Source organism: Molothrus ater, chromosome 6 (assembly GCF_012460135.2).
Source record: "Molothrus ater isolate BHLD 08-10-18 breed brown headed cowbird chromosome 6, BPBGC_Mater_1.1, whole genome shotgun sequence".
Classification (NCBI taxonomy): domain Eukaryota; kingdom Metazoa; phylum Chordata; class Aves; order Passeriformes; family Icteridae; genus Molothrus; species Molothrus ater.
This window is the reverse complement of record NC_050483.2, coordinates 41,017,723-41,032,998: the sequence shown is the minus strand read 5'-3', so window position 1 is coordinate 41,032,998 and position 15,276 is coordinate 41,017,723. Positions and strand designations below refer to the sequence as shown.

General features: G+C 42.0%; 1 protein-coding gene across 3 annotated transcripts; it reads left to right on the top strand.

Moving 5' to 3' along the window:
• Positions 1 to 14,977, top strand: ALKBH1 (alkB homolog 1, histone H2A dioxygenase). Of its 3 annotated transcripts, none has more exons than XM_036384454.2 (6): positions 1 to 176; positions 2,898 to 3,006; positions 7,916 to 8,037; positions 11,526 to 11,616; positions 12,719 to 12,912; positions 13,432 to 14,977. In XM_036384454.2, the coding sequence occupies exons 1-6, from the start codon at positions 88 to 90 to the stop codon at positions 13,850 to 13,852; spliced, it is 1,026 nt and encodes a 341-aa protein (XP_036240347.1). In that variant the 5' UTR covers positions 1 to 87; the 3' UTR covers positions 13,853 to 14,977. The 3 variants fall into 3 exon arrangements, with proteins under 3 accessions (XP_036240347.1, XP_036240346.1, XP_036240345.1); XM_036384453.2 differs by having other exon boundaries at positions 7,875 to 8,037; positions 12,722 to 12,912; XM_036384452.2 differs by having other exon boundaries at positions 7,875 to 8,037.
• The last annotated feature ends 299 nt before the right edge of the window (positions 14,978 to 15,276 follow it).

Sequence of the window (15,276 nt, the reverse complement as noted above, 5' to 3'; positions counted from 1 at the left end):
GAGGGAGGGGCGGAGAGAGGGCGGGGCGGCCCCGCCCTAGCCGGCCCGAAATGGCGGCGGGGGCCCTGACCCGTGAGGGTGGGGAGGATGCGTTCCGCCGGCTCTTTCGCTTCTATCGGCAGCGCGACGCGTCCGACCTGCGGGGCGTGGTGGACTTCTCTGCGCCGGGGGGCCAGGTAATGCTGGGCTGCTTCTGCCCGCGCCCCGGAGCGCGTCCCGCCCTCGGTGCGGTGTCTCAGTGCGGGGCTGCGGCGTTGTCGCTGTAGCCTGTTCTTTTCACCTGCCTTTTCCTTTCGTGCCTCACGCCGAATCCCTAGTGCTGCTTCCTTTCTGTCTAGAGGACGCTGCACTCGAGCGCTGAGCCTCTTACGGGTCCCTGTGCTAGTTTAAAAGTGAGAGCGTGTCCCGAGCGGGGCAGCTGGGCAGGGCCCGGGGCCCCTCTGCCCGCGGCCCCAGAGCCGGGCTCGCCTGGGGTGTCCCTGAGCCGGGGGACGCTGCCCGAGGGCACAGGGTGCCCCTGCCCAGCACCATGCCTAGTCACAGATTTACTACTTTTGCTTATATTTACTTTCATAATATTTAATTAGCTCCCTATACTGCAGTTAGGGAACTTCGAAGCCTCTTACAGAACCACGTGATACTTAAGCAGCAGAATGTATGGACATAAAATACGCCGAGTTTAACGCTCGGAACTGACACTGTTTCCCTGCTAGCCCTTGTCTTAGCCCTGAAATACCTGGGTGAGCTGGAATCAGTTTCCCCTTGCGGTACTGCCTTCCCCCCAGTCAAGTTTCTTCTCCTTTCTCGCGCCTGTATAATAAATGCTTGGCTTAGTCATCAAGATGAGTTCGGCTGCTACAGTGGGTTGGGGAATACAGTCATCAGCACAGCTGAAAGTAGGAGCCATCGTAGTCGTTTACCATGTCTTCAGTGATGAAGAAATTATCCTTAAAACTTGTCTTCTGTTTTGTCACCTCACAAAAGAATGACACAAATCTGCTAAAGTGTTGTTATCCAGGGATTTTCTACTTATGAGCTTATGTCAAAAAAAGGATTGAGTAATATAGTTAAAATGAAACTTTGCCTAATTTTTCATTGTTTTAATGCTTAGTCTTTTCTTGTTAGTGTTCTTTTAAGCTATTTATTTTTCTGTCTTTTTGGACTATAATTTTGCTGTTGCTAATGAAACACAAAACCTGACCCATATGAAATTGTTAGAAGCATTAGAATTAACTAAGGAAGTTGTTAACATCTCAGCCTTTCTTGAGCTTGCTGGAATCCTGTATTTGGTAAAGGATTAGAGCATTATGGCTCTTCTGGGAAATTCATTTTGATTTCAATTTGAGAACATCTCAAGGATCTGTCTTCTTTCAATGCCTCTTTGTGCCTGTTACCTTCTAAGATCAAGTAGCAACTACTAGTGAAAACATATTTTATTCCTCTTTCCACCAGGTTAAAAACATCTGCTGTTTCTCTTTAAGACCTACTGGCCAGGCAGATTGGCCTAGATAATATTGCTTCTTTTTTCTCAGAAAACTGCTTCATGCAGTTGAGCTCTTCAGTGAAGTGTGACATACCCCATCTGCCCTGTTACCAGGCTTGTTTAACTGATTCAGCACATGTAATTCTTCAGCACAGAAACACCTCCTGTTCTCCAAAAGCCCAGGCAATAGCTGGTGTGGAAGCACTTTGAGCATGCAGTGAGGTGGCAGAGTTTTGGTCAGAGGATGAGACTTCCTGGGGATGCTCTGTGGACAGGACTGTGAAGTAAGCTCAAGGCTGGCACTCACAAAACTGCTTTTGACAGAGAGCTGAAAAATTGGTAAAGTTGACCATATTGCCAAAAGAAGCTGTCCAGCAATAGTTCAGAATTTCTTAGAACTTCTATGTATGTAATTTAGTTCTGTTGTTCAGAAAATGTTAACCAGAATTGTCAGCTGCAGAGAGACTGATTTACACATGCACCACTACAGAGGCTGTGTGCAAAGGCCCTAATTTGACACATTTTAAGTTGTCGTAGACAAAGTCTTGCAGTCTCTGCCTGTTTATTCCTTCTGTGCCTGGCCATCTCTTTCCTCATATGAATCTGTACTTTTCCACTGCTGCATGGAGAGCTGGACTGGGGAACTAAGCCAGAACAAAACCAACTTGCTTCTGCCTTGCCCTCCTCAAGACAGTTTCCTGTCCTAAGGGAAGAAGGGAGTGGAAACACAGTAGAGAATGAGTTTGGAGGTTTTTTCCCAGCAAATGTTAGCTTAAATACATGTGTTGTTGTAACATAAGGGAGTACATCAAGTAAATACATCTTGCCAAGGCGTGAGCTGTTGATCCTGCTGTTCGGAACAGAATTGGCATGGTGGCATTCAGAATTGACAGAGTTTCTGTTGTGCTTCATAGCTGACAGCTTTGGCTACTTCATTGCTGTACTGCTTATCCTTCTGAAATTAGAGATGAGATTAGTCATCTACCCTCTAGGATCATGGGCAACCTGTAATTGGAATTTTCTGTGAAAGTAAGGAGTGTTATGAGTATGTTGCTCTCTAATGGAGGATGATAGTTACCAGAATGTTTTATGATAGTGAGGCTCCACTGTGGAAATGGACAAATCATGATGAATTTTTTCTCATTGGTATATATTGTTTGGGGTTTCTAATGAGTGGGAGACATCTCATCTTTAGATAAAACCTGTAAGTACCTTTTGATTCTTATGTTCAGTGTATACGGCTCTGTTTGCCCTGTCCTGGTCACAGCTGTTTAGACAGTAGCTTTGTGGTACATTTGGCATTTTCACAAGAGTTGCCTTCAATCATGGTAGCACTCTTCCTTTCAGATGCTATTTTTGGATGAGTTTTGTGTTTTTCACTCTTTTTTTAACCAGATCTGTTTTATTTTTCCAGGTGTTCAGATCACAGCTCAGTATTTCTTCAGTCAGTGATCAAGATGCCTACAGAGCAGGATTACAGCCAGTTAGCCAGTGGAAAGCCTATGGCCTCAGTGGGTATCCAGGTAGGTACCTCTGATTTCAAGAAAAATTAAACACAACCTCATTGCTTTGAATTCATGCAGTGTCAATCTTATTTTTCTTGTCCTGCCTGAAAAAGCTATTTTGGTTTGCCTAAGTGTAATTTAATGTTGCCATAAGTTCAGGAGGACAAACAAATCAGCTAAAGGGTGGGATCCAGTAGTATTTATAAAGGTGAGAAGAGCCAGTTGTTTCACAGTGAGATCAGCCAGACTATAGGTCATGAGAATGGACTCCTGTTGCCTTTGGCAGAGACTTTATTTCTGTAGAATCCTCAATATACATCATGCTCATTGGGTACATGGCTGAAATACAGTAGTTTCACAGTTGAAGTGTGGCATCTATTTGTCAGCGTAGGACATGGAGTACAGTAAGTGAATAAGGACCTTTTGGCCTATTCAGTATGCAGAGTAATTTCACTAGGCAGGTTATTTCAGAAGTGGAAATGTGGTTTAGGTTTGCAGTTTACCTGGTATAGTCACAGAGAGGTATTAGGTTGGAAGGCACCTCCAGAGGTCTAGGCCAACACCCTGCTTAAAGCAGGGTGAAGTTGCAAGTTAGATCAGGATGCTGAGAGCTTTGTATGGGTAAGTTCTGGAAATCTCCAGGGAGAGAGATTACCCTCTCTGGGCACCTGTACCAATGTTTGGCCATGTTTTTTTCTTAAACCCCTTATCTAATAAAAATTTGTCTTGCTGTTACTTATGACTGTTGTCTCTCACAATCTTGCTGTGTGCATCTGAGAAGATTCAGGCTCCCCTCCTCTCTCATGCTTGTGGGTGGTGCTCACCAGTACCAGGATGTGTCACTTGTGTCAGAGCCCTCACTGCTGCTCACAGTTTGTCCTCAAGGCAGCCTGGCCTTGGTTTGGAGCTGCTCGTGACCCTTGGGCCATACTGTTGCATGGTGTTATTCTGCCCCAGATGCAGAATTACCACTCTTGAACTTCTGAGGGTCTCTTTAGCCCATTCTTATTTGTCAGAGTCCTTTTCAGGGGCAGCACTAGCCTGCAGAAGATCCACTGCTGCCCCAGTTTAGTGTAATCTGTAAGTGAAATGAGGATGGACATCCCATCATCCATGTTGCTGATGTAGTTATAATTGCCCCAGGATCAAAGAATGCAGCTCATAACAGCTGCTGGTTAGACTTTGAATCATCAAATCAATATTCTTTAAGCCTGGTGATCCATCCACCTTTTGATTACTTTTTCAATTTGCCCAAAAAATTTATGGTTCCCAGTTTGGCTCCAGTGGTGCTGTAGGAGACCATATGGAAAACTTTCTAAAGCCAAGGTAAACATAATCCCCAGTTTTCCCCTTGTCTGAACATTTCACTGTAGCAGGCAGTAACGCTGGTTAGACAAAATTTGCCTTCCATGCTCTCTGTTCCCAACCAGCATGTGTCTAGAAGTTGCTACTGTGAAAGTTTGCCTCATCATTTTATCAGGGGTTTTGGTAAGGCTGATGAGTTTGTAGCTCCCCAGATCCTCCTTATTTCAGGAATTTTTGTTTGATTAATTATGTTTTTTTCTCATGTTTCTTTCCATTCATTGGGACCTCAGTTTCTGTGTGGGTTGCTTTGAAGCCAGCCTACCATTTCTGAAGCTGAGGCAGCCATGCTACCCATCTGGCATGTTTAATACACAGGGAATTGAATAACTTCAGGAGAAAGGCTTCTGCCTTTTCTCGCCTCTGTAAATGTTTTGTTCCACTTGTCTGTCATATTATAGCTGCTCTTGCTTGGTCTGGTTGTCATTTACTGTCTGTCTAAATGTCTTCCCTGGTAATTACATAGGGGGTGTGGGGAATCACAGGTGTTCCACTTATAACTGCATTTCTCTTCTGCTTTGGCAAAGGAAACCTTTTACTAAAATGAAATGCAAATACATTGACAAATTATCTGTCCTCTTTAGAATCAAGTCATGTGTGGACTTGAGGAGAATAGTATTTTATCATTTTTCAGCTACCTTTATCTGGACATTCTTAAACAGTAGGAGATGTGGAACCAGGCGTCCCAATAGCCTTCTAAGTGAAGTAAGAATTTCTTTAGTTTATCTATGAGCAAATGGAAAGGAAGTACTTTGGTTTTGTCCCCACAGTAAGCAATGAAAGAGAAGACAAAGGAATCTGGGTGAATTTCTATTGTGGTATCCTGAGTTTGTGAGAAGCATGTGATGCTGTCTTTGGGTCTTTGTAACTGACACTTCTTTTTATGTGAGGGGTTTCTTGTTATTAGACATCTGCATGTCTTACATATCTTATCCTTCCTTTGACTGAGGTTGGAGACCACTTCATTAGGTGCAAATTAATTTGTAGTACATAGCAAGATAATGCTGCAGTAAGAGAATTGCACCTACTTCTTCAGGGCCGTTTCCTTTACTATACAGATTCACAAAGAATAATTCTTTTACCCTTTCCCCTCACATCTTTCAAGGGCAAGAGGTTCAATTATGTCTTCAAAGTTCGTCTGAGGTGTCTTCAGTCAGTTCAGAAAGATTGCTACAGAAATATTTCTTATTTCTCACTTTTCTCCCTCCTATGTGTGCAAATCACTGATTTCTAGCACTATTGGTCTTTGTTGTATGTTTGCACAGAATTTTATAGTAAAACTTTGCAACTGTTAGAAATTCAGTTTCTGCCTTTGTAGACACAATGAGCATAGTCATAACCAACTTTTTAGTTGTTACTGCTTTTGTAAATCTAGACCAGTCTAGTTTCTTAAGAGAAACCTAGGTCAAGGAAAGGTTTGGAAAGACATGAGCATGTTCTAAATCTGTGAGATAAAAGCCATAAAATCTGGATTCTTGTTCTCATCTCTATGGAATATTAATCCCAATATTTCCGGGTGGGGACGTGCCTGGGCTCGTCTGACCCTTGCTGCTGGGCCAAAGGTGGCAGCTGTGGTGTTTAACCCCAGAGATGCCTTTGGCTGGCTGGATGCTGCAGCTGGGCACTCGGAACAAATCCAGGCATAGTAGAAACTCAGTTTACCTCTGGTGGAAAAGGTTCAGGCGACGGTGAAGAGAAACAGGAGAGGATTCTGCCGTAGAGTTTTAATCCAGAGTTTTATTCCAGGATGACAGACCTCTGAATGTTGTAACAGCTCCCAACAGAATCCAGACCACATGGTCCTGTCTCCTTTTAAACCCCGGGGACAGGGACAGGGGAAGGGACAGGTGAGGCACCAACCAGGTGTGAGGATGGGAAGGCTCAAGGGATACAGACACTTGGACAGGCCAATGAGCCCGGACCTGAGGGGCATCTTTTGAACTTCTGCCAACCACACCACGACCCTGCTGGAATGTTAAGATTGATGGACAGCTCTTAGCAGGAGGGCAAAGGGGGAGGCGAAAGGAGAGGTTGGCACACCTGGGGGGTTGGGATAGGTGAAACAGGAAATGGTGTCACACTGCGACACATCTCTGCTTGTAACTAACTCTCCAGGCTTCAATGCCTTCATTAATACCTGGGGATAACACATACCTGGTAGAATGAAATTTCATGAATGTAGTAAAGTGCTTCAAGAACCCCACATCAAAAGCTGTAGACAGGAAGGGCAGTATTATTATTCTCCATTATTGTTCTATGTAGATGCCAACAGAAAGTAAATATAATGCTTCTGGCAAAGAAGCTTCTTGTAGTCAAACCTATCATAAGGCTGCCGTATTCTGAAAGTGCAGGGAACAGAGTGAAGTGAATGACCATATGTTATTAATACACTGAAGGGTTTTTTTCTAACCAGTTACTTTAATCTTGAGTCTTTGAGGTATGCTGCAGGTAGCTCTTTTTGTGTTTTTATTACCACTTTCATAAGGCCACAAGGCAAGTTTGTATCCTACTGAGAGTCCTAGCTTTGCTGCTTCTTTTTTCACCTATTTTTGTCTCTGTTAAGTTGATGTGACTGAGAAGTTCAAAAAGACACAGTAGGCCAAAACCCTAAAACCTCCTTTTCCTTTGTTCCTCTTACACCCTTATCTCTCTTTACATGTGGATTTTGTTTGGTGAGTCTTATTGAACTGACAGTCTTTGAGAGTATGCCTTGATTCTCAGAGTAGGTACAGTACAGATTAATAGCATCTCTCATATGGGCTGCTGCTTGAACCCTGCCTGAGGTGCCTGGCTGAATGAATGTGCAGAATAGCTGGGTGTTTATTTTGTTTTGTTAATTAACAATGCCTGCAACGTATTCACAATCAATAACAAGTGGTTTGGGATATCATTTGACTTTCATGCCCATTTCTCAGTGTTACCATATCAAAATGCAAATATGGATACAACCAGACTTACCTGGAAATAAGCATGAAGAAAAGGGGAGGACACTTTACATTACTAGACACTTGCTCAGCTCAGGGACTTCTTTCTGAAGTAGCAGTAGGAAGACAGTATGAGTTCAGAGCCAGGGATAAAGTTAGTTTGAAGCATAGAAAAACTAGGCCAGAATTTTGGCCAGAACTTTGCTGGGCTTAAGTGAAAAGTCATGCTGAATAATTTAAGAATTAAAATTTACTCCAAAACAACTGGATTTCCATGTTCTTCCTCCTTTAGCTCCTATAATCAATATGCCTTACATAGATATGTCCTTTATTGTAATTTTTGTTTGGACTAGTGTTGGCTGCCCTCTCTGCCTTCTACCTTGTGCCACCATTTGTTTTTTCTGAAAAAAAGCAATAAGTTTTAACTTAACTAGAATAGATTTCATCAGCTTAGATGCACAGTCAATAGTTGTATGTCTAAGGGTTTTTTTTTCACTAACTCTGGCTCCTATCTTTTGCTCTAAATTCAGAAAAAAAAACCCTCAGGGAAACGCCTAATCCTACTTTGTCTCCATCCTCTCCTTTTTTCTTTGTGGTCAGGGTTTATTTTCATACCAAACCCTTTCCTTCCTGGCTGCCAGCGTCACTGGGTGAAGCAGTGTCTCAAGCTATACCCTGAGAAACCCAATGTCTGCAACCTGCACCTGCACATGGCTCCTGAGAAGACCACTGACCTGTGGGGACAGAGCAAGGAGCAGCTGAGGTGAGTCCACTATCATCTTTCATGGTCAAAACTGATGGAGCCAGATCTCACCTTTGAGAAGGTCTAAGAAAATGGAGCAGGGAAGGGAAGCTGAAGAAGATTATGTACATGCTGGCAGAATACAGATGGTGTCAGACATGCCAAGTTAAAGATGGATAATTCATGGCTTCACGTGCATCCTTGCTAATTCTCTGCTTTCATTCTCAGTGGGATTTTCCAGTAGCATATTGTTGTAAAGCCATTGGTGACCTGTTACATAGTGACCCTGGCTGCTGTGGTGCTTGAAGCTTGCTGAGCTCAGCTAGGAGTGGAACTGTGAACTCCCTCTGGGCCTCAGTTTTCCTGAGGCAAAACAGATCCTTTCCAAAACTCCCCACTAATGGTAGCACTTCTTCCCAGTCAGCTCTTAGACCCAGTACAATGTAATAGAAATGCTGCTAGCTGTACTTTCTTGAACTTCTCAAATCTAACAGTTTCTGTGTTCTCATTTTCTAAAGTATTTCTTTTGGTTTGGTTTTGTTTGTGGTTCTTCTTAATTCAGCTTGACATTGAATTAAATGTATTAAATGTACCATTTTAATAGCAATCCTGTTTAATCTGAAAGATTCCATCAGGTTCAGAATTCTGTGGCTGATGTAGGTGCCTTTCCTCTACCTGATCTGGAATTTAATGGAGAATTTTCCCAGTTTTGAAGTCAAGTAGAAAGTTTAAAGAAAGGAAAAGTCTTTTAAAGCTTGAACTTTAATAAAGTCCTGTAAAAATATATGTAAGACAGACTGTTTACAGTACACAATCTTTTAGCTATTTGGATATTTATTGTTACCTTATTAATTTCATTGCTCATTTTTCGTAATGATTGTTTTGTGTGATGGTGCAACCAGAGTTCTCTACAATGCTCATCTTCCACCTCAGTCTCTTAGTGAGGTTGACATGCTGAGATGTTTCTTCAAAAACATCTTGACATCTACAAGACATCGAATGGCAAAAGCAAGATTGGGACTTGTAGCTGTTTGCACCTAGGAGAGAAGTTATACTCTGACCTCTGTTTTCCAGGCTCAGTCAGAATTAGTTACAGAAATGTAGACAACATTTTTGTGTTCCATCAAGAATGAAAAATTGTTCTGTGAAAGGATTGTGCATTGTGCCCAATGGCTGAAAAAAGTGGGGTACTGTTCCAGTTTGACAGGCCTCTCCCAGCAGGACCTCCTGTGTGCAGAGAATGATCAGAGCAGAGGTTAATTTGCAGCTGAATCCAGTTCAGTTGAAAACAGTATTTAGAAAAATGATGGCTGGCAGCAACCCTGGTAATTTTATGAAGTCCTTACCTGAGTCTTCAAGTGAGCAAACTACTGTATTTGTGCTTATACCTAGAGGCAGCAGATGGAACTAGCCAGTCTCTCTAGTATCTGGAGTGAAAGTGTTTCAGGAAGGCCAGAAACAATGCTTAACTGAAGAGAGGTTACTTCCAAGATGGGTCACACTTTTAATGCTATTTAAAGCCATTAGGATAATGCATGCATGTGCTTGGGTCATGGCTTATCTGCTCTTTTCAGGATGCAGGAATCAGAAGGTAGGGTGAATCTATACAATTCCTAGACAGATATGCTATGCTTTCGTCACAAAGTGGAGCCTGAGTATTTTCTCTGGTACTGGGGACAATTGAAAGCATAAAAGGGAATAGAGCATTCCCACAAGGGAGATATAGACATACAGATATATAGGTATGTCTATTCTTGTGTATAAGGAAAAGGCTGGAGGGGTTTTACAGATGCAATCATTACCAGCATATAAAGAAACAACAGATCTTCAAACCAAAGCTCTCATGCTGTTCAGTCTTTTTCTAACAGTTATACCAGACCTTTCCTGTGCTTTCTTATGGGACCTCATTGTTTCCAGATACACAACACTCATACTCTCCCCTTCTTAGCAATCATATATGAAATCCCATGTAAAATACCAAGTTCTGGGAATAGGGACTTCCTACATGCATTTGGACTCTTGCTGTTGTGCAAACACTCTAGCACTGTAGCAAAAAAAGGGCAGTTTCAAAAGGCACATGCTAAAATTGTTTCATTATGAACATTGTCAGTTGAAAGATGTACAAGAACAAACTGTGGGCTCTCCCTTTTCTAAATGCTGTGTTGCCTGCTTGTGGGCTACACAAATTGTTCCAAGCAGCATGTATTTGACAGTTACTCTGTTGGTGTTTATGGTAATTGCTGTTGCTGTTACCCTATGACAGATGGAAATTGGAAAGACTGTTTTCAGTATCAGTGAGCTAAGAAAAATTGCTAAAGGTAAAGAAACTTGCATTTTACTACTGTTCCTGCTTTATCTTCTGAGCTATCAGATGGCATAGTTGAAGGGCAGGAACAAGCTGTGTATCCAGGTAGAAATGCCCATTAAATGCAGATGTTTGGCTGAGACTTGACCATGACAGCACAAATATCAATCTTTTTTTTTAAAAGAGAGCATGTCATGCTGAACTAATGAGGCTATAAATGAGAGCCAGCCGTCTGGTACTACTGTTTGTCTTCTGAGTATATTTCCCTTTACTATATTTTTCTTTTTTTTTACCATAACATGTGACTTGGCTTGAGAAAAGTATGCTGAAATTGCTGGAATGAGTAGACTAGAAGATAGATGTGTACCTTCCTTTTTGTATTTGTCATTAATATATTTCTATCTGATTTAGTTATTTGTACTCTGTAACTTTTCAAAGGCTTTTCCATAGTCTGTCCTAGAAGCCTCTCCTTGAAGCCTCTTCTCGCTTTCATCACCTACAAATAAGAATGGTAAATTGGTGTGTGGCTTCAGATTACTCAGTCCCTTTACTTCAGGGTTGTCACATGAGAAGAACAGTTCTTTGTCCTGCAAGGCAGTCTGCATAAGGGGACACCTGCAGTCTAGTCTTCTTGACACTGTGGTCATAGCTAGAGAAGTCTTGCTTCTTACTGCAAGTCAGCCCATCCTAAGGACATTTCATCAAAGGTACCAAGTAGTAGAACTAACCATCCTTTGCAATATTAGACAGCATGCTATGCTTCACTGTCAGGCACTCATTTTCCTCTCTTGTAATTTTCCATTAAGTGCCTAGAATATTTTTTCCTTGAATTTGCAGATTCCAGATCTTCAGATTCTGGTCTTTCATTTTTGGGTGTTCAAATAGGGCATGTTTAATTCTGATTTCTTAATCTGCGCTACTCATTGTGTTTGCATTGGATAATCTCTTAGGTACCATTTGAAAATACAAGCTTTCACACTGACACCAGTTGGCAGGAAGCCCCACACCTTCCACACATTCCATGAACTAAATTTTCAGGGTCTTTGGAGGAAAAAAGTATTGGCATTGAAAATAAAAGTTTAGCATTGATTGTTTTTAATAGGCTGTGAAATGGATGAGTGAATCTCATTACTGTATGCTGCAGTACCAGAAGACCCCTCAGAAATGAACACATCTCCTATTTCTTTATATTTTGTCTTTATAGAAGGAAAGGTGCCAGTAAATGGGAGCCCAGGAGCCTATTGGAGAAGCTGCGCTGGGTGACCCTTGGTTACCATTATAACTGGGATACTAAGGTATTGAGGTTAAATTCTTCTCTATTTTTCTTAGCCATAAGCACTCAGAATGGCAAACAGAAAAGGACATAATGGAATAAAATGTTTATGATCCTACAAGACAGTCTTGAGGAAAGGCACTAACAAACTGTGCTTTTAAGAGCATTTTAATTTGTATTGGTTTACTGTGAAGGGTTTAACAGCAGAAGTCCATTGCTGCATTCATTCCTTTGAAAGTTAACATGTTAACATACACTCAGCTTTAAACCTGCAATTATTTCAGGGCAAGTGGCATTTTTACCTACCAAATGGGATGATTACAAAAGCATTGCTAACTCTTAAGCTGAGTGTGACTTCTGGGAAACTACTCTTCGGTGGAGTGAGCAAGAACAAGAAAAAACTGCTGCTCATGTGATTTTGGAACTTCAATGAGTCTGAACACTATAGTGCATTCTTACCAACTAACAGCTGTTTTGAGGATCCTGATCAAAATAAACTTTTTTTTCATGAGACTGAGATAGATGGAGGCTGATAACCACTGGCAGAGTGAATATGCATCTTACCCGTATATTGCAGATAACCAAATCTGCTTGCAGTCTTTTATTTACCAGATGAACTTGTTATTGGATAACCTTAATAAAAGTTTGGTTATTATCTTCCAGTCCTCTCAGAATGACTTACGGGAGAGAGAAAAAGTAGGTTTGCAATTGATTTCTGCTTGTTATTAATGAAGGAATAAGGATGCTTGTTTTGGAGCTCTGTTGATGAGCTATGAAACTGTGTTTCCATTGGCAGCTTCAGGTTGTGGCTGAGATGATCCTCAGGATGTTGGTACTAATCTTACTGATTTCAAGTTTAGCATCTAGATATAATGATTAACTCCACAATTAATTGAATCTCTGTCAGTCTCAGCCTAGGCCACGAATTTAATGGTAGGAGGTAAATTTGTTGTGGTTCTGCCCGTGCTGTAGTCATTTTCTAGGTAAACGTGATGTCCTTCTCCATGACTATCAGCCAGGATTTTGAGTTCTTTTTCAAAGTTTGTTTCCAAGTGTATTTGCTGCTCTGATATGTTGGGTGTGGCTTTTTTTTTTTTTTTCTTTTCTCCTCCCTCTCCTTCCAGAAGTACTCAGCAAATCACCACACTCCTTTCCCCTCAGACCTTGCATTCCTATCAGAGCAAGTGGCTGCAGCCTGTGGGTTTCGGGGTTTCCAGGCCCAAGCAGGGATCTTGAACTACTATCATTTTGACTCTTCATTGGGAATTCATGTGGATGAGTCTGAACTAGACCATTCTCGGCCCCTGTTATCGTTCAGGTGAGTCAAGGAAAGCAGACTTGAGTGTTATGCAAAGATAGATGGCTTTTTTCTAGGGTTGCTTATGGTTATGGGAAGACAGTATGATGTGGTTTGCTAATTGGGTATATAATCTTCACTCTCAGAAGATTTGAATAACAGAATGCTGTAGGTCAGGGACATAGTTTTTCTTTAAGGACTGCTTGAATAGCCTAGATCTAGTGCCTGGAGTGAAGAGCTCTTTTGCAGAGAGCACAGGTCTATTCTAAAGCAGCAGAGTGCCAGTTGAGTACTAAAGAAGTATCTCAGCAGAGCTTCAAACCTGGCAGGGCAATTGCTCACACTCTGCCTATCTTGAACCAGATCTTAGTCTGTTTGCCATGTTCCCACCTAAAAGTTGTTCTTACGCATCCCTCTGGTTTTTGTGATTGCTTGGGGTGGTTTTTATGAAGGAATTTAACTACTGATATTTTCTTACTGAACAGAAAATTGTTTTCTACCTGAATTTGTTTTCTCTCCCCATCTTTATACCATCTCTAGCTTTGGGCAATCCTCGATATTTTTGCTGGGGGGCCTGAAGCGGGAGGAGGTGCCGACAGCGATGTTCATGCACAGCGGGGATATCATGGTGATGTCTGGCTTCAGCCGCCTGCTGTACCACGCTGTCCCCCGGGTCCTGCCCAACCCTGAGGGGACAGCTCTGCCTTCCTGCCTCGACCAAGCTCTTTCTTCAGACCTTCCTGCTGGCTCAGTCATTGAGCACAGCTCTGATGAGGACTGGCAGGTGTGTGCCAAGTACCTGCAGTCCTCCCGCATCAATATGACTATTCGACAGGTGTTGGCTGAGGGCCAGAAATTTCCAGAGGAATCTGGGACAAATGGAAAGGGCCAAGCACCCTCTGAAGACAGTTATCATGAGAACAGCAAAGCCAAAAGACACAAACCAAACAGAGTCAGCTGAGACCAGGCCATCATACTGACATGGACCAGACAGGCAATCTCCCTATGGAATTAGGAACTGGCTTAATACTGGAAATACTTGTCTGTATTGTGGTTAATAAACTTGTGCAGAATAAATGTAGTCCTTCTTGCTGTAATAAATAGGTAGGAGGAGAAAAGGAATGTCAGAGGAAAAGAAGGATAAGTTTGGGACTGGGACTCAGGAGATTAACTCTATTGGCATTTTGTTGCAAATGTTTACTGTACTGTGTTTCCTTTAAAATACCTGTATGTCAGAGAACTTTAAGCTTGGTTAAGCTTGAATGGTTTAAGCTTTCGGTGAAGCTTGGTTTAAGCTTTAAGAGTGATGCTTATAAAATATTTTGAAATCTTTGGGCAGAGAGTGTTAGCAGAAGATACATAATTGCAATGTGATAGAGAATCCTGTTGGGCTTGTAAAGCTCAGCTGAAGCAAAGTAACAAATATTTATGACAATAGGCTGCTATGGGTGTAAGACCTACCTGCAGCATTTTCAAGGTAATTACTTCTACAGCAAAAATGGGTTCAGTGGTCAGAAACTGGCAGCACCCTCAAGCAACACCTGCTGTAAGCTTTTGTAGTCCTGTGCTCTCCTTTTGCCTGCTTGCATCCCCTCAGCTGCAGCAGAATCTGCTTTTATGAATGGTACTGAACATCTTATCTCAGATTTTAGAGAGAAACAGTTGGGAGCAATATCTATTTAGAATATCTAGTAGCTCCCAACTGGGTCTCCTCCATATGTGACTGAGCCCAATATCGCCGTTCTTTCAAAACTGCCCTCTCCTAAGTGCCTGTGTGTTACAGTTCTCCAGTCCCAAGCTAGCATTTATAAGGAGCAGGATGACTTGCAAATAAAAGCAATGAAGCTGTAAATTAAGTACCTAAAAAATTAATCAGTGACTATCTCTGTCACCCAAAGATAAATATATTGAAACAAAGAAAAGCACTAGCTTTTGTGCTAGTTCTTTTTAAGATTCAGACCATCCTATCTACTTTTTAATGCAATTTTAATTGTTGGAGTGGAATGTGCTATCCCTGGGGTATTTTGTTGCACTTCCACAATGAATAAACTTACTTGGTTTTAAATTAAAGATCTCTATCAGTTTTGGGCTGGCTATTTTCTTTTCTTTTTCTCCCTGTTAGTTGTTCCAGTGTATTGTTAATGCTGCTGTATCTCTTGTGCAGTTCCCTCCAGGATTCTTTTGGATCTACTCCCTCTGCAGTCTGCCAGCTCCTGTGGAGGAGCCCTGCATATGTCTGTAGGGCTGCTTTGCTTATGGGCAGCTCAGGGTTTGTTGGGCAGTTGCAGAGGGGTGTTGCCTGCAGTATCAAAGTCCAATTTAATGCATATGTGACAGCTTTTCCTCATGGGTAAAGTGTCTGGTCTGCTTATTTCATAGGAGGTG

Excerpts from the sequence above, each read along its gene's own strand:
- ALKBH1 (XM_036384452.2), top strand. The coding sequence starts at position 51 with ATGGCGGCGGGGGCCCTGACCCGTGAGGGTGGGGAGGATGCGTTCCGC. Across the intron at positions 3,007-7,874 it reads TGGCCTCAGTGGGTATCCAG|GGTTTATTTTCATACCAAAC; the intron begins GTAGGTACCTCT and ends CTTTGTGGTCAG. Across the intron at positions 8,038-11,525 it reads CAGAGCAAGGAGCAGCTGAG|AAGGAAAGGTGCCAGTAAAT; the intron begins GTGAGTCCACTA and ends TTGTCTTTATAG.